The 19,674-nt window shown below is 40.7% G+C and overlaps 1 protein-coding gene across 4 annotated transcripts in view; it reads left to right on the forward strand.

Moving 5' to 3' along the window:
• lima1a (LIM domain and actin binding 1a) overlaps positions 1-19,674 on the forward strand; it is a 143,366-nt gene that overhangs the window by 52,724 nt on the left and 70,968 nt on the right. The window contains exon 2 of one of the 4 annotated variants that reach the window (XM_072249104.1): positions 16,415-16,481. The exons of the other annotated variants lie outside the window; for them this stretch is intronic. Coding sequence (XP_072105205.1) covers positions 16,461-16,481 — 21 coding nt within the window. The 5' untranslated portion in view covers positions 16,415-16,460. The remainder of the gene's footprint in view (positions 1-16,414; positions 16,482-19,674) is intronic. 4 annotated transcript variants of the gene reach the window in all.

Raw genomic sequence — 19,674 nt, forward strand, 5'->3', positions numbered from 1 at the left:
CCACTCGATGAAAATGAATGTTGGTAAATGAGGCCCTGTCTTGATTACAGCCTGGTCTCCCTCTTGCTCCAGATTATTTTAGTGCATGAAACCTAGTATGTTCAACAAGTGTCCTCTCACTCCATATGGGGGATTCTCTACCACCAGGCACTAGAGTAGGCCACTGCTGTACTTGTTTTGTTATGAATCCATTCCCCTACTATTGCACAATCACACACTCAAAATATTCTGATTTCCTGGACACTCAAATGTAGGACTAGCAAAACTTTGTGTAGCATCTTGCTACTTAAACGAGGCTTTGTTCTGTGTGTGCTGGGGTGGGGGAAGAACTTTTGTAGGGGAGGTGTTAAATGTAGAATTACTCACTAAATTAACAGTGTAAGGAGGAGTATGGGGAAAGTTGATGTGTCAATTTGTGTTTTGTTTGATGTGTGTAGTTGCCAGCTATTAATCTGCTTTTGATTTTTTTTCTGTGTGCATATTGATTTAATTTTCAGAGTTGCAATTAGCAAAAGCAAAGGTAAATAATTGATATACTTGTTTCAATTTATGCTTTGGGTTTGGTGCACTTTATTTTACACCTCTGCTATCAGATATAATCTCCAATTAATGAAATATTTGCAGTAGGAGGGTGAGGAGACTTGGGTGGTCTCAGGTGAATCTGGGCATGAAGTGTTGCTGTACAGGCCCTTGGATATAGCTGGATTTGTAAAGTTTTAGAATGGTACAGTAGTTTTTTATCTCCCTCCATCCCAGTGCACTGACTCAAACAAATGTGGTATTGTTTGCCAGCTGTTCCTGGTGGCTCAGCTGTGTCATGTGTGAACTTTGCTTGTGTATGGTTGATGAATCTGTTGTCAGATATTCTACCTTCTTAATGCACCTTTCACCAGAAGTTCATGAGTGGCTTGAGCTCAGAACTTCTTATTCCCCGGTATAAGGTCACTTGGACGTTTTGCATTGCTCCACTTTTTTGGCTTAAATTGGAAACTCAAGACTAATCAGATCTAGGATTTGGTGCAATATTGATGTATTAAGCCCTTGGGTCATTTCTATCCCAATCTGGATAATGGGTCTTTGTCTTTTGTTTCGATGTTATTTATTGTTGTCTTCTATTTTTCATTGTTTTCATTTCATGTTGTGTGGATCGTGGCTACACACAGGAAATAAATTTGTTCTTCCGACTTTGTACCACATTTTGAATTTCTGAATATTGCTATTGCCCTGGAGGAAGTGTGATGATGAACTCTTAAACAATGGCAGTCTTTCAGTTACTATTCGGCCTCTTCTTCCATCCTCCCAACTTTTATTTGGTTTTCCTTACTCTGGTTTTGTTTCTCCCCATCTCCCAAATGTTGGGTTGGGTTACTGTGCTACCGTCAAGACAAGGAGCATTGGTTGAGCATGGCTCATTATCGGAATTGTTTGACTGGCTTTTTTTTTGTTTGTGCAGTGTACTGTTTCCCATCTGCTAACTGATGTGAGCATTGACCTATTGTATGAGTGTTCACTCTCCCACCTGTTGCATTTTCTTTGGAGTGAACTGACACACGTGGATCATTACAAACATAATGACAAAGTTTGTATCTTATTCTGCCTCAATGAACTGTAATGATTTATTATGTATGAAAAGTATGCAAGACAAATGTTTCATTGTATCTGGTATCTGTACCAATATCTTGTATTTGTACCAGTATGGCAAATGTGTACACTTCATTATGAAATATATTCTCTTTTCTAGAATCTTAGGTTGATGGCATGGTTTTTTTTCTCTCCCTCATTTGCTTCTTTACTGTTCACAGCAGTATTTTCACAGCATTTTCAGCTCTTGTATGATTTTACCATTCTCATGTATTTCATGTGGGTTCTTCTGTTGCCAGTTTTAAGTAACCAACCTCCCTAAATTTCCAAAGAGCCTCCTAGCGTCAAAAATGACTCTGAGCAACTTGGCCAAGTGGATCTCCAGCCATGAGACCACCTCCAGCTGCCCATTATGCTGCTGGCGTTAAGGGCAACAATGAAGGTCCTCCATCTCTGGTGGTGTTCAGGGCTTCCTTCATTGTGTTAGTAACTTCAATGAGACCTCCTAACATCCCGCAATTGACTGAACAAGTTTTAGGCTACCCAACAAGAAGAGCCAACCTCTCCCTGAAAACTTGACATCTGATAAGAGGATTAGCACCAGCAGCAAGTTTTATTTTATTTTGATTTGTGGTTTATTTTCTTATGTGAATAAGGTAATTTTCACAGACGCTTTATAGGACTTTGCAGATTGAGGCTATTTGACATTCGTGTCTTCTGTCCTACCTGAAGATTATGCTTATATTTGTATGTACAGCTTTTGTAACAACGAGTCTGTATGTGGGTATAATGCAGGCTGCTTAAACTAGTCAGTTTTTCCTGAGTACAGACGAAGGCGTTGTTATACAAGGGCAGTTCTGTGCATGTGGAGCTGCTTGCTCCATTGATTTTGGTGCTTCTGCATTCTACTTTGTGTGAATCAGTGCTTGTTTAGACAGGTATGTGAACCATGTAAACAGCTCAGAGGTGCAGGTTCAGGAACAGTCAAATAGAGCTGACACCCTGCTCCAGTAACAGATTGGCTGATCTGTACAATAGTGCTTAACTATGGCCAAAAGCTCCCCAAGAAAATGTTGAGCCTTTGTTGACAACTCCAAAATAGTTGACATTTTGCTCAGTTGAATTGAACCTAAATTCCACCTGCCTTTTGATCTTTAGTTTTTTTGCACACATCCAGCTAGATTAGACAGGGTTGACCCTGACTTCCTGTGCAGCCTCTATGGAGTTTTGCATGTTCTCCCTGAGACCACGCAGACTTCCTCCAGTATGGTTCACTTTTCTCCCATATGACTTTGACCTGCTGGTTTGTTAACTGGCCACTGTAATTTACCTCTGATAGATTATTAAAACAGTCATGGTGTAGCTGATGGTATAGGAGAGAATATGTTTCAGAGAAATAAGTGGGGAGAAAAATGGGATTGGTGTAGTTGCTCTGACAGCCAATGCAAACTCTGACTGTCTCCTTTGTTGTGAGGCATATGACTATGTGTAGCTCCTTTAGCAATCTCAGGATGTCCCAAATGGCTTGATTTCCAATGTACTTTACTGATGAATATTTTTGTACTGTAGGAAACATTGCTGCAAATTAGTCAATAGCAGGCTCCATAAACAGCAATGTGATGGTGGTAGGTGAGCTGGATTTTGTCATCTGGTGCTGAGGAAGGGCTAATTATTTTCTAGGATACTTGGGGATTTTTTTTGTGTACGAGGGGTGATTGATAAGTTTGTGGCCTAAGGTAGAAGTAAATTTTAGAAAACCTAGCACATTTATTTTTCAACATAGTCCCCTCCTACATGTACACACTTAGTCCAGCGGTCATGGAGCATATGGATCCCTTCTTTGTAGAAGTGGTCCACAGCAGGGGTGATTGATAAGTTCATGGCCGAAGGTAGAAGGAGATGAGTTATACAACTCTGGTTACATGCACGTGCAGTTCAACTGTTTGAGTGATTATGCAGAAAGTTTGAAGTTAATAATTCATCTCCTTCATCACCAGCATGTGACGTGAAATTAGTTAACTTAGCAGCAGCAGCTCAATGCAATACATAATCTAGCAGAGAGAAAAAAATAATAAATAAAAATAAATAAGTAAATCAATTATGGTATACATATATTGAATAGATTTTTAAAAGTGCAAAATCAGAAATACTGTGTATTTATTTATTTTTTTTTAAAGTGAAGTAGTGTCCAAAGATTCAATGTCCATTTAGGAATCAGATGGCAGAGGGGAAGAAGCTGTTCCTGAATCACTGAGTGTGTACCTTCAGGCTTCTGTACCTCCTACCTGATGGTAACAGTGTGAAAAGGGCATGCCTTGGGTGCTGGGGGTCCTTAATGATGGACACTGCCTTTCTGAGACACCGCTCCCTGAAGATGTCCTGGGTACTTTGTAGGCTAGTACCCAAGATGGAGCTGACTAGATTTACAACCCTCTGCAGCTTCTTTCGGTCCTGTGCAGTAGCCCCTCCATACCAGACAGTGATGCAGCCTGTCAGAATGCTCTCCACGGTGCAACCATAGAAGCTTTTGAGTGTATTTGTTCACATGCCAAATCTCTTCAAACTCCTAATAAAGTATAGCCGCTGTCTTGCCTTCTTTATAACTACATCGATATGTTGGGATCGGGTTAGATCCTTAGAGATCTTGAGACCCAGAAACTTGAAGCTGCTCACTCTCTCCACTTCTGATCCCTCTATGAGGATTGGTGTGTGTTCCTTCATCTTACCCTTCCTGAAGTCCACAATCAGCTCTTTCGTCTTACTGACGTTGAGTGCCAGGTTGTTACTGTGACACCACTCCACTTGTTGGCATATCTCGCTCCTGTACGCCCTCTCGTCACCACCTCCGATTCTACTAACAATGGTTTTATCATCAGCAAATTTATAGATGGTATTTGAGCTATGCCTAGCCACACAGTCGTGGGTATAGAGAGAGTAGAGCAGTGGGCTAAGCACACACCCTGAGGTGCACCAGTGTTGATCATCAATGAGGAGGATGTTATCACCAATCTGCACAGATTGTGGTCTTCCAGTTAGGAAGTCGAGGATCCATTTGCAGAGGAGGTACAGAGGCCCAGGTTCTGCAACTTCTCAATCAGGATTGTGGAAATGGTGGTATTAAATGCTGAGTTATAGTCGATGAACAGCATCCTGACATAGGTATTTGTGTTGTCAATTGGTCTAAAGCCGTGTGGAGAGCCATTGAGATTGCATCTGTCATTGACCTATTATGGTGATAGGCAAATTGCAATGGGTCCAGGTCCTTGCTGAGACAGGAGTTCAGTCTAGTCATAACTAACCTCTCAAAGCATTTCATCACTGTCGATGTGAGTGCTACTGGGCAATAGTCATTAAGACAGCCCACATTATTTTTCTTAGGCACTGGTATAATTGTTGCCTTTTAGAAGCAAGTGGAAACTTCTGCCCGTAGCAGTGAGAGGTTGAAAATGTCCTTGAGTACTCCTGCCGGTTGGTTGGCACAGGTTTTCAGAGCCTTATCAGGTATTCCATCGGGACCTTCTGCCTTGTGAGGGTTCACTCACTTTAAAGACAGTCTAACATTGGCCTCTGGGATGAAGATCACAGGGTCATCAGGTGCAGCAGGGATCTTTACAGCTGTAGTTGTGTTCTCCCTTTCAAAGTGTGCATAGAAAGCATTGTGTTCATCTGGTAGTGAACCATGCTATTGGGTTTCGCTTTGTAGGAGGTAATGTCTTGCAGACCCTGCCAGAGTTGCCACACATCTGACTTCGTTCAAGATTGTCTCTTCATAAAGCGCCGTAAATCATACCTGGTTTTCTGGCATAGGCCTGGGTTACCAGACTTGAATGCCACAGATCTGGCCTTCAGCAGACGACGTACCTCCTGGTTCATCCACGACTTTTGCTTTGGGAATGTAGCACTTACATCAACTGTGATGAAGTGTTTTGAAAGGTTGTTGATGAAACACATCAATTCCTGCCTGAGAAAGTGACTTGGATCTGCTCCAGTTTGCCTACCAGAGCAACAGGTCAACAGCAGATGCCATTTCATTGGTTCTTCACTCAGCCCAGGAACATCTGGACAGCAAAGATGCATATGTCAAGATGCTTGAGAGATAGAGAGATGACTTTATTGATCACAGTGTCACAGCAGCATTACAAGTGCACAGATATACAAATATTACAAGAGAAGTCGGAAAGAATAAAAATAAATTATCTCAAATGGTCTAACGGGTGGGGGGTATCACTTCCCTGACTATAGGATAGCCGGGATTTTCTGTAGGGTCCTTTGTTCTACCACACCCTCCAGTGTGTCCAGTTTGACTCCTATAACAGAGCCAGCCTTTCTAATTAGCTTATTGAGCCTGTTAGCATCACCTATGTTGACGCCTTTGCCCCAGCACATCACTGCATACATAGATGCAACAAAAGACTGGTAGAACATATGAAGGAGTTCTGGCAACAAAAGACTGGTAGAACATATGAAGGAGAGGCCTGCCTACTCCAAAGGACCTCAGTCTCCTCAGGAAGTAGAGGTGACTCTGGCCCTTCCTGTACATAGTCTCTGTGTTGGTGCTCCACTCAAGTCTGTCATCCAGGTGCACCCCAGGTACTTGTCGGTCCTCACCACGTCCACGTCCTCACCATCAATAGTAACAGGGAGAAATGCAGGCTTAGTCTTCCTAAAGTCCATCACCATCTCATTTGTCTTACTGACACATCAGTATTTATTGGGATAGGTGAACATGATCTTGGATAAAGGTGTAGCTTTTAATGAGTATTTTTAAAACGAGACAAAAGTCAAAAAAGTTTAGAAAGAGAATTTGAGAAGTTGCTTCCACTTTCTCTTTACCCATGTTTGTTTAGACCCATTGAAGTTCTATATGTCAACTTTATATTACACAATTGCAGAAAACAAATAATGTAGGACAAAGTTATTTAGAAATCTGTATAAAAGCTATTTGACAATGTCCGCTTTACCGTCAGGAAAGGGGTGGAGTAATGATGGGTTTATGGTGCTCGTAAAGATCTTTGCTTTTTGCTGTTTGTGGAAGACTGTCACTTTCTTTTAAAATCTTCCAGTCTCTCTGTCGCATTAATATATTTGGAATTTGTGTAGGCTGACTTTCATCTCAGCTATTTAAAAGTGCAAGTCATTTGTGGTGCAGTTAATTGGCAGATAATATTTTGCTAATTAATAGCATGCTGCTTGGAACTTGGATTATTCTGTGCTGTTTTTGTCATTTGTTTGCGTCATTGCACCAAATAAATGGACTATATTTATAATTATGGTATTGCCTCTGTTGTTTTCAAATTAATAATGCCCAGAAGGAAAACTAACCTGTTCAAATGGCTGACTCCCCAGCCTCCACGCTAGTGTATTTTGTATGTCTGGCCCAGCCCACTGCAAATGATACTACTGATGAATTGCTTTTTGATGTGTGTGTTTCAATGAAGCAGCCATTCCTGTCCCTTTTGATTGAACCACTGACATGTGACTTTACTGTAAGCAATGATGCACATTAGTTAATTTCTCCCAAGGGCACCGCCTTTTAGGAGTGGCACAGATATACAAGTATTCATTGGAAAATGTTTCCATCCTTGAAAAGGAGATTTCAGGTTAACGCCTAGAGACCAGTAAATAAGACAAATGCTGCAATAAAGTGGGGATTTTAGGAACCCTATCTGGTCTGACAGGAAATGTCATGAATATATGTAATCTGTCACTATTTAATTCTCGTATGTGGACTTGCTTTCATGTTGGTCATCCAGGAAAATTCTGTACAGATGTATTATGTAAAAATTTACATACATTTCAAATAGATTTTCATAGTACTAGTTTGTATTTGTGAGACAGGAGTAACACTCAGCTTTACTTTACAAAAAATAATTGTTCAACTGCTGACAGCAACTTTGTACTAAATAGCCTCAAACTCATTTTTGGCAGTTTCCCAAGCATAACCTTATTCTCCTCTTAAAAGCTCCCACACTGTCTCACCTTTTTATCGAATGACTGCCAGTAAATTCAACTGAAACATTATACCAGGGAAGTTAAAATTATTAATCTATTTGAACAAGACCAAGGAAAGTTCCTTGTGTGTCAACAAAAATCAATTAGCCTTATAAAAGGATGAACACACCCTTGTTCTGTGCTTTGACGTTTGTTGCCTTGCAACCAAAAAGCCTAAAGATACCTTTCCCCCTGTACTTCCAGAAATATCTTGCACATTGCCTGTATAAGTTCAAACTCATTTAGTCCTAGAAAACTGGTATCTAATAATATTTTCAGAGTATGTTAGACATTTTGAATATAAATGCAAAATATTTTCCCTTTATTTTACTTAGAGATACAGCATGAAATGGGCCCTTCGAGCTGACCTGCCCAGCAACCCCTGATTTAACCCTAGCCTAATCATAGGACAATTTACAATAACCGACTAACCTACCAACTGATATGTCTTTGGGCTGTGGGAGGAAACTGAGGACCCGGAGAAACCCCATTCATTCCACGGGGAAGACTTGCAGACTCCTTGCAGATGACACTGGAATTGAACTTTGAAGTCTGACACCTTGAGCTATAATAGCATTGTACTAACCACTACGCTGCCATTGGCACCCATTAGCGGCATATTGAATATGGGAAGTTATAATGTTTTGAGGCTTTTTGGGCACCCAGCTCCTGTTCTGTACCCAAGATTGTCCTTGTAAAATTGTAACCTGAGGGGTCAAGTTTTTGAGACTTCAGGGTGGGATGATGGCTACAAAATTTAAATTGAAGAGGGTGTCTAAGGAAAAGGAACTACTTATGGTGCAGCTCGGGTCAAATTCTTTGCAAGAACGGTAGGTTTATATAGCACAGTGCTTTTTTGTGAAGGTAATGGTAAGACATTGATAGTGCTTGCTAATGGGCTAAGAGTTGACAGAGACTTGAGGCTACAAATGCTGGAATCTAGAGCAAAAAAAACTGTTGGAGCAGCTCAGCAGGGCAAGCAGCATCTGTAGAGGCAAAGGGATGGTCAATGTTTTGGGTTGAGGCCCTGCATCAGGACTGGCAGTTTGAAGGGCTGTAATCTGAAACATCGACTGTCCTTTTGCCTTCACAGATACTGCTTGACCCACTGAGTTCCTCCAGCAGTTCACACAAAATGCTACAGGAACTCAGCAGGCCAGGCATCATCTATGGAAAAAAAAAATACAGTCGATGTTTCGGGCCAAAACCCTTCAGCAGGACTGGAAAAAGAATCTGAGGAGTAGATTTAAAAGATGGAGGGAAGGGAGAGAGAAACCTGGAAGGGGGGGGATGAACTATCTATCCCTCCTCAGTCTCCTCCTCCGTCTCTACAGGCATCCGTTAGTTTCATGGATTTGCACCTTGGAAGGTTTCCAGGGCACAGGCCTGACCAAGGTTGTACGGAAGACCAGCAGTTGCCCATGCTGCAAGTCTCCCCTCTCCACACCACTGATGTTGTCCAAGGGAAGGGCATTAGGACCCACACAGCTTGGCACCGGTGTCGTTGCAGAGCAATGTGTGGTTAAGTGCGTTGCTCAAGGACACATACACTGCCTCAGCCAAGGCTCAAACTAGTGACCTTCAAATCACTGGACGAACGCCTTAACCACTTGGCCACGCGCCAACACAGATTTAAGCATTCAGTATACACCCAATTAAACTGGAAAGTCAACTTGCCAGTGGTTGAATTGTGGGGAAAATGTGCTGGTTTGGATTAAAATCATGGTTCTCAATTGGTTTTGTGGGCCAATGGATACTTGGCCGGAATGTTGTTTGCAGCCTGGTGCCCAAAGAACTGTGCCCCACACAAGTTAATGTTTTGGGACCATGAGAAGAAATAGTAAAGTTCTTTTCAACACTGAAACATTAAAATTTTTTGCCAGAGATGGCTTTGTTAGGCAATCTACCAATAGCTTGTACATCTCGTCATTTTCAAGGTTTTCTTAAGTCATTTGCTGTCAATGAACTACAATAACGTCTATGCATGGGGAGGAGAAGAACTTCATGTTATATGATCAGAGAGCACTTAACTTAAATTGTTGCCATTTTCTGACACCAACCTTCTGTCAGGGTAGTACATTCAGGTTCTAGAAAATCTTTTTTGTATTAAAACTAAACAAAGTTGTTTATTCTTGATATAGCTGTACTTGTCATTATTTGTGCTGTCAGTAAAAGCTGAAAGAATGGACAGCATACCTGTAGTGGGAATCCTGCTCATAGAGCTTTGGGTGCAGATTGGATAATCAAGTTCTAAATAAATTTGGATAAATATTTTCAAGGAGAGAAAATTGCAAGTTGATGAAAGTGGTACTTGAACAATTTGCTTTTGAAAAGAGTTGGTGATGAATGGCCTGTGCTGAAAGCACACTATGTGGTGAACATATTCAAGAGACATTGGCAACAGGAAGGCCTTGGGTACTTTCAGTATTGTTCAAAGTGAACATTTTTCCTGCTTCAGGCTTGAGTAAACATCAGGTTATTAATGAGTCAGTTGCTTTCTGTGCAAAATGATCTGGAATCTTCCATAAGCTGTTGACCAAAAAGCAAATCAACAGCTTTACCTCTATAAGCACAGGCTGTCCCCAGGGCTGTGTTCTTTCACCCCTCCTGTTCTCAATTTATACAAATGACTGTACCTCCACAGACAAACCATTAAAATCCTAAAGTTTGCAGGTAACATGACTATAGTTGGTCTCATCTCTTGTAATGATGTAACCTGCTGTCAAAGAGAAGCACAATCATAAACAGGAGAAAGTCTGCAGATGCTGGAAATCCAAAGTAACACACACAAAGTGCTGGAGGAATGCAGCAGGTCAGGCAGCAGCTATAGAAATGAGTAAACAGTCGATGTTTTGGGCTGAGATGTTTCAGTCCTAATGAAGGGTCTCAGCCCCAAATGTTGACGGTTTACTATTTGCCCATGGATGTTGCCTGGCCTGCTGGGTTCTTCCAGCATTTTGTGTGTGTTGTATCAAAGACAGGTAGACTGGTGTGCTCATAACAACTTGGAGGTTAATGCTATCAAGACTGTAGAAATGAGGACTTACTCTCACTGACAACCCTCTACCTGCCCTCCCCTTGGAAATTAATAGTAGGCTGTGTCTGTGGTCAAGTCATTCAAATTCCTGGAGACTACTATTCCCAATACATTGAAATGGGTCCAGCATGTTACGCTCATCACTAGGAAAGCACAGCAGAGATTGTTTTCCTACACCAGCTTAAGAAACTGAACATCTCAGGGTGTATCCTGATGAATTTCTACTTGGCCATCATTGACAGTGTTGTAACCACTTCTATTACAGTTTGGTTTCTTGCTCCCTCCTCCGTCTCCAAGACCAGGTTATAGTGAGTGGTCCACTCAGCAGAGAAGATCATTGGCTGTCAGCTAACGACATTGAAAGACCTGGTCATCACCAGAGCATAGAAAAGAGCTGAAAAAAATTACTGCTGACTCCACTCACACTCTCAGTCACCTATTCACCAAATTGCTATCAGGGAGACACCTCAAGTCCATCACCACCAGGACTACACATCATCTCCAAAGTTTCTTTCCTGTCGCTATCCAGCTTCTCAACAAAACTCACTCAGGTGTAATACTCTAACTGTCCCCGCACATCACCTGTTAAATGCTCTTTCCTGCTCTCCTTGTTCTGTCAAAAATTATTGAGTCTGGTTGTATGTTCACATTTATTCAAGTTTGATTATTGATGTTTGCACATGTGACCATTCTGCTAATCGTTGATTGCTCATGGCTGTTTGCACTATTGTCTTGTAAACTGTTGGTTGCTGTTGTGTTGTCTGTTATGGTATTGTCCTGTGTTTTATGCTTAGCACCTATTCTGGTATGGTTCACATACCAACAATAAAGTGATTCTGATTCTGATTCTAAAATGTAAGTGCTACATACAGACAGATGAGATAATGCCTATGAACTAGCAGAGACCAGTTCAAGATGTAGTTCTTTGGCAACAGTCACATTTCAGTAGGAAATCAGGGATGAGAGGCAGTGGTTTAGAAAGAGGACAAGTTAAAACAATAGATAATCAAATCCATTAGTAGTAGTTATTGACATGTTGTTTTAATGCCCAAACTATCAGTATTTGTATTATTAGTTTTTGACTTTTGGAGGTTTATGTGCACTTGACTTGGAGCCAACATCCCCAAGTTGCTTTTGGTAGTTCTGGGTGTCTTGGTCTGTAGTCTTTCCATACCCTGTCCCATCATGCCTGTTACTTGAACTGACACGAACATTGGGAGTTTAATATGTTGTTGTGAAATGTCCTCAAAAAGCTTGTCTTGAGTAATGCATGTAAGTGAGTTTATATTGCTGTGCCATCATAAATGCCACTTAGTAAACTAACCTTTAAAAGTAGCATTCATAAAATACAATGGACTTCCCATGTAGAAACCAAAATAAACTAATCATAGCTATATGCTCATAATCTGATGTATGAAGTGCTTTATAAAGATGGTAAAGTACAAGGTTAATTAGTTTCTTGACAATTCAGTGTGATTACATTGGCTGTGCAGTAAATGACATCATAGCTTTTGGATGCCAGAGATCCTCCTATTGAACTGGCACCTGGCAACAGCAGGAGGAATCAGTAAAAGGGAACTTCTTGGCATGGGTGTCTAGACCTTTGGGGTATGTATTTTTTTCCAGAACGGTGTGAGTGTTGTTGCTTCATTAAAGAGTGCAAATTCTGGACAATTGCGATTGGCCTAATTGCTGAATAGAAAAATGGAAAATCATCTTCAGACAATGTGCAAACATTAAATTTAAAAAAGTGAATAACCAGGGAAGTGTACAATAAATGAAGAACAAAGTAAACATTCACAAGAGGAGACTTCATCAGAGAACAAAGGGAAGCTACAAGTCTGACCTATCTTGTGTCTTGATGAATTGTACACTGTGCCAGCTATGAGCGCCTGTACTTTGTCTCTGCAATTGATAGTTAGAATAAAACTAAATGTATCTTTTAACCAATTATCAGTAATGTGACTTGGGCACAATAGGAGTACTTACTGGGTACACACCAGGAATGAAATTAAAAAAGAATGCAAATCATAATCACATTTACTATTGGCTCCATCCCTCCCCCTCCTGTCTTCTATCATTCTGGATCTCCCCCTCCCCCTCCAACTTTCAAATCCCTTACTCACTCTTCCTTCAGTTAGTCCTGACGAAGGGTCTCGGCCTGAAACGTCGACTGCACCTCTTCCTAGAGATGCTGCCTGGCCTGCTGCGTTCACCAGCAACTTTTATGTGTGTTGCTTGAATTTCCAGCATCTGCAGAATTCCTGTTGTTCACGTTTACTATCATTGTTTTTTATGACATGAAATTTGTTTTGTGCCAGCAATACAGTGCAAAGACGTAAAATTATTGAAGATGTTCTCGATGCTGGGGAGGCTAGTGCCCATGATGGAGCTGGCTGAGTTTACAACTCTCTGCATCCTCTTTTGATCTTTTACATTGGAGCCTGCACACCAAACTGATGCAACCTGTCAGTATGCTCTCCACTGTACATCTATAGAAATTTGCTAGTCTTTGTTGACATATGAAATCTTCACAAATTCCTAGTGAAGTCGAGCCACTGGTATGCTTTCTTGTGATTGCATAAATGTGTTGGGCCCAGGACTGATCCTCTGAGATGTTGACATCCAGGAACTTAAAGTTGCTCACCCCTCAATGAGGACTGGTGTGTTCTCCTGGCTTCAAATTCCTGAATCTACAATCAATTCCTTGGTCTTGCTGACATTGAGTGGAAAGTTGTTGTTGCATCACACTCAATCAGCTGATCTATTCTCACTCCTGTACACCACCTTTTTACAAATGGCAGTGGTGTCATCTGCAAATTTATAGAGCCATTTGAGCTGTGCTTAGCCATACAGTCATGAATGTAGGGAGAGTAGAGGAGTGGATCAATAAATCACTTGTACAGCATCTTTGACCAGATCAGGCTTCTCAAAATGCTTGTAGCACCAGTTTACAGCTTTGTATTGATCCTACAGATCAACCCAAACTTGGTAGTGGAGCTGAACTACACAGATGACTTCAGCATGTTCAAAGACCACTGTCAACTTGTTCACTGTGGCATACAGAAGGGTGGGCTTTGTACTCAATATTCACAAGATAAGGACCTTTACCAACTTGTTGCTTTATTGAAGATTGCAAATTTAGTATGTTGTTACTGGCCCAGTTGTGGGGGAAGTCATTTTAAGTCAGGGTGTAAATATTAGATGAATAAAAATTTGTGCGAATAAAGCTAAATACCCCTGACCCATACAATTTGAGGAAAAGTATTTTAAAAGCAAGATCTTAGGGACCTGGCACAAAACGTGACACAGATCTGAGTAGTAAATATAATATGCATTTTCTTTTAAAATGACAAGGCATGCAAATGGTCTTGTATAAGATATGCTTGAAATTGTGGTACAGCAAAATGTGAATGAATGTGTGTGCCCAGAAAGATGCCTGGCAAAAGCTAATACAATACCAAGCATGAGTTGACTTGGATATCTGCAGGAATCTATCCACATGAAGGAGGGAAGAGTAGACCTTTTACTGGCTCATGTTGAAAAAGTAATTAGTCAGAAATGAGTTGGATGGCAGTTGACACAATGAGGAGAGAGTTGGGGTGGCAATGAGATTAAGTTTCAAGGAACTGCAGTTATGCTTCCACCCCTCCTGTGATCCAGCATCTCTTGGATGAAGCAACTGTTCATAAGTATCTCCCTTCCAATTTAACACAAGTGAAAGCCATATGCTGCATCAATGTGCTCTCCACACTACATGGCAAAGCCTGACTGGAAGACTACAATGAGAGCAGCAGGAAACAGCAACAACAGTTGTCAGTGTAAATGTGGGAGGTGCTTGGATGAGGGTCTGAGTAGAGTTGGAACCCTGTATTCCATATCCTACAATAAGATAATGGGTGACATCCATACAGGTTTCCAGTACAGCATCTTTTTTTAATCGTTGGGGGGGGGGGGGGAGTGAATGAAATTGAGAATTTGTCAAAAGCAAACATGGTCAGAGACTGCAGCTGCTTAGTTGGACTGGTAGGTTGAACAAGGAAGTAGATAGAAGAAGACCTCTAACTTTTTTGATAAAGGAGGAGTGGAGATGAGATATGAAGGAAAGGGGTAAAGAAGGAATAGTCCTTTGTAGTGGAGATAAGTGAAGAAGGCCTTGCATTTTTTAATATATTTGCATGGTGATGTGGATCCCTTCAAGTATGTCTAAAAGCTTTTCACACTCAGTGAACACAATTGTCACTGTTATAGAGTTCTTCTCCCAGTGTAGACTGCCCTCCTGCTTCAAAACATCCTCCATTGTCCCTGTATCTAAAAAGACCAACAGTCTGAACAACTGGTGTCCTGTTGCACTTACTTCAACAATAAGCAAATGCTTTGAAAGGCTGGTCAAGGACAACATCTGCAGAATGCCGCCGCCCACACTGGGCCCCCTACAAATCACCTATCGATACAACCGATCGACGGATGACCCAGTAGCCACAGCTCTACACACTGTCCTTACACATCTGGAGAAGAGGGATACTTATGTGAGAATGCTGTTCTTGGACTACAGTTCAGCATTCAACACCATAATTCCCTCTAGGCTTGACAAGAAGCTCAGAGACCTCGGCCTTGACCCTGCCTTGTACAGCTGGATCCTGGACTTCCTGTCAGATCGCTGGCAGGTGGTAAGAGTGGGCTCCCTCACCTCCAACCCTCAACACAGGTGCCCCTCAGGGCTGTGTCCTAAGCCCCCTCCTTTACTCTCTGTATACCCTTGACTGCCGCCACCCACAGCTCCAATCAGTTAATTAAATTTGCTGACAATACTACATTCTTTGGCCTAATCTCAAACAATAAGGAGGTGGCCTACAAAGAAGTCATCACCCTGACAGTGGTGTCAAGAAAACAACCTCTCCCTGAATGTCGCAAAAACAAAGGAGTTGGATGTGGATCAGACTCACCTCTATTGATTAATTCATGCTGATGCAGCTGTATTTCTATGTTGTATTGACTGTCCTGTTGTACATACTATTTATTACAAATTACTATATGTTGCACATTTAGACGGAGACGTAACGTAAAAATTTCTACTCATCTATGTGAAGGATGTAAGTAATAAAGTCAATTGAATTCCATTCAATACAGCATGGATACAGGTCCTTCAGTCCAACCATTCCGTGCCCACCCACCCAGTTCCAATTTCCTGCATTTGGCCCATATCCCTCTCAGTCCTGTCCCTCTATGTACGTAGCAAAGCACTGCTTCAATAATGCTATTGTACTTGCCTCAACAACTTCCTCATTCCATATAATCACCACCCTCTGTGTCAGAAAAATGGTTCCTTTTAAATTTGAGAGATACAGCAGACAATTTGCATGTACATCAAATTCCAGTAAGCAACAATGTGGTGAATAACCAGATAGCCTTTTAGAAATGTTGGTTGATACAGTAATATCCAGGATACCAAGGATCATTCCCCTGCTCCTTGGTGCTCTGTAATCTTCCGCATCTTCCTCCATTTGCAAGTCTTAATTTCAATATCTGTTCTGAAAGACAGACTTTTCAGCATTGCAACACTCCCTCTATTTTGTGCTCAAGTCTGTAGACTGTAATCGAGCACACACCCTCCTAACTCCCAGAGGGTGTTGCCCAGTGAGCCCTGGTTGATGTTGAAGAAAAATTGATCTATGTTCAGCAGAGGGGAGCTGATGTTGATTATAACAAATGGGGGAAATAATTTTAATATTTACTATGAAGTGAATCTGGATGAGAAAGCATTTTGGATTTCTGCATGTGTATGTCTGTCTGTTTGTACACTAGTATTCATCTGATTTGGAACTTGTTCAAGAATTGGCTCTGATGCTCAATGAGACATTCTTCATACCAAGTAAGTGACTATAAGAGTAAGCAAATAATATTTTTTGCATGATGTGTTACATATCACTGTAGGTGCATCAGGAACAAGTGCTGCTCTGAGGTCAATGACAGGGCTGTGAGTTTGTGGCAGGGATCAGCATCTGAGTTGGTGCAAACTCAGCCCAATTACAAATCCCTTCTTTCTTTCTTTTTAAATCTTTTTATTGAATAAGTATAAAAGGTAAGCCATATAGGCACTAATACACTGTTAGAATATAATAAAATTACAGGAGAAATTAATACAAAAAAATGATAAACAATGTAATTTAAACATAGCATACCAAGGTAACATAATAGTATACTAATTTTTACATATATATATCAATAGAGAAAAGGAAAAAAAAAACCCACCGTGCAACTAACTAAAAGCAAAGCAAAGCAATGGGCTAACTTGAAACCAAACAGAGTTAAAAAACTTAAAATCACGTCCTCAATCCCGACCTCCATTAAAAACAGTAAAAAAAAACAAGAAGGGTATATATTACATTAAATGAAAATATTGAATAAAAGATCTCCAGGTCTGTTCAAATTTAAATGAGGAGTCATAAAGATTGCTTCTAATTTTCTCCAAATTCAAGCATAATATTGTCTGAGAAAACCAAAAAAAGGTGGTTGGAGCATTAAGCTCTTTCCAATGTTGTAAGATACATCTTTTTGCCATTAAAGTAAGAAATGCAATCATTCTACGGGCTGAAGGAGAAAGATTACTGGAAATTTTAGGTAGTCCAAAGATAGCAGTAATAGGGTGAGGAGAGATATCTATATTCAATACCTTTGAGATAATATTAAAAATGTCTCTTCAAAAAGTTTCCAGAGTAGGACAAGACAAAAACATATGAGTTAAAGAGGCTATCTGCCCCGGACATCTATCACAAAAAGGATTAATATGAGAATAAAAACGAGCTAATTTATCTTTGGACATATGTGCTCTATGAACAACTTTAAATTGAACTAGGGAATGTTTAGCACAGATAGAGGAAGTATTGACTAATTGTAAAATCTGCCCCCAGTCATCCACGGAAATGATAGAACCCAATTCCTGTTCCCAATCTACCCTAATCTTATCAAATGGAGCTACAAATCCAATTTACTGGAAAATTATTCAACTTTTTTGACACTTGTTTCAATAATTTCAAAAATTTATCCATCCATCTGATAACTTTACATTTAGTGCTTAATTGAGATGTCTTTTAAAACTGTCTCCTCTGAGAGTGGCCTATTGCGGTTTCCGGTTAATTTGTTCATAAGAGTATTTTAAGTACTGTATTGAATGCGCTGTGAACGATGTCTTGGTGTATTAATGGACTTACTCCATCCAAAAAAAAAGATCCTATTTAAATAGTGTAAATTATAACAGAAAAGTGTGTGTGTGTTTGTGCTGACTGAAAGTTCACTTGTATTAGTTTTTTTTCCATGGCAGTGACCTGAGCAAAGAATGCCATTACATCACCTACAGTACTATGTGCTGCTCTATTGAAGGTGGAGGCCAGTGAACCTGAACTCCTCCATGCAGTTATGTGAGGCGAGATTTAACTTGCTAGTATTTGTCTCTTGATTTTATTTTCCTTGAAATTGATTGCAAATTGTGTAAATTGCTACTAAACTGGAGCTTTTCATTTAGCACTCTTCAAAGAGGAGAGAGAGACTTCTGTACCTTGGAGCTATATTACCAGTAAATAATGCAGCAGGGTGTGAGCAGTGAAACTATATCCTGTGCTATCTCTTTCTGTTGCCATCAACCTGTGTTTAATTATTATATGATCCTGTTTCATTTACTCTGAACTGAAATCATTGGTATTCCACAAGGTGGCAGTAACACTATGGGGCAGCCTTTCTTCAACGTGCAGGCTGAGACTTGCAGAAAAGGTCAGTTGATGGTGTTGAATAAAACCCAAACCTGAAGAGAATTTGCAGCCATGTTTAATTTCATCAGTTATTTCTTCAACTGTGTGTCTCCATGTAGTTGACGAACAATGATACCAGATGAACTTTCTCAGAAAACTTTGTCAGGTAAATGTTCCAAATAAAAACTCGGGCCTATCCAAGAGGGGAAGTCTGCAGGAATCAATCCTGGATGAGTGACCATTTTATTTAGTGCATCCTTGTATGATACTGTAAATGAACACATCACAAATCCTGTTTCTCTTTCTGCATATGGCATACAGAAGATTAATTTTTGCAACAAGGGAAAGTGACATCCAATCAAGATTTAATCTAGGTTCAGGCCATGGCCTTGATCTGTGATGATAAAAAGCCATTTCAAAATGAAGCAATTCTGTAATAAAATTTTGAAGCTCACTTCACTTGTGGCAATGCCTAAACTGCTTGCAGCCATGACTTCAATTGGATTGCAAACATTTCCCAGCATCTGGGAAACATTTGTGCAAATGTATCTGAAATGTGTCAGCAATATTCCTCCTGGTGCAACTACTTTACTTTATACTTTATTGTCGCCAAACAATTGATACTAGAACGTACAATCATCACAGTGATATTTGATTCTGTGCTTCCTGCTCCCTGGAGTACAAATCGATAGTAAATATTAAAAATTTAAAGTATAAACCATAAATAGAAAATAGAAAAATGGAAAGTGAGGTAGTGCAAAAAAAATGAGAGGCAGGTCCGGATATTTGGAGGGTACGGCCCAGATCCGGGTCAGGATCCGTTCAGCAGTCTCATCACAGTTGGAAAGAAGCTGTTCCCAAATCTGGCCGTACAAGTCTTCAAGCTCCTGAGCCTTCTCCCAGAGGGAAGAGGGACAAAAAGTGTGTTGGCTGGGTGGGTCGTGTCCTTGATTATCCTGGCAGCACTGCTCCGACAGCGTGTGGTGTAAAGTGAGTCCAAGGACGGAAGATTGGTTTGCGTGATGTGCTGGGCTGTGTTCACGATCTTCTGCAGCTTCTTCCGGTCTTGGACAGGACAACTTCCATACCAGGTTGTGATGCACCCTAGAAGAATGCTTTCTATGGTGCATCTATAAAAATTAGTGAGGGTTTTCGGGGACAGGCCAAATTTCATTAGCTTTCTCAGGAAGTAAAGGTGCTGGTGGGCCGCCTTGGCAGTGGACCAAGTCAAATCATTTGTGATATTGACCCTGAGGAACTTAAAGCTTTTGACCTGCTCCACTTGTGCACCACCGATGTAAATTAGGTCGTTTGGTCCGC

Source organism: Mobula birostris, chromosome X, assembly GCF_030028105.1.
Source record: "Mobula birostris isolate sMobBir1 chromosome X, sMobBir1.hap1, whole genome shotgun sequence".
Lineage (NCBI taxonomy): Eukaryota > Metazoa > Chordata > Chondrichthyes > Myliobatiformes > Myliobatidae > Mobula > Mobula birostris.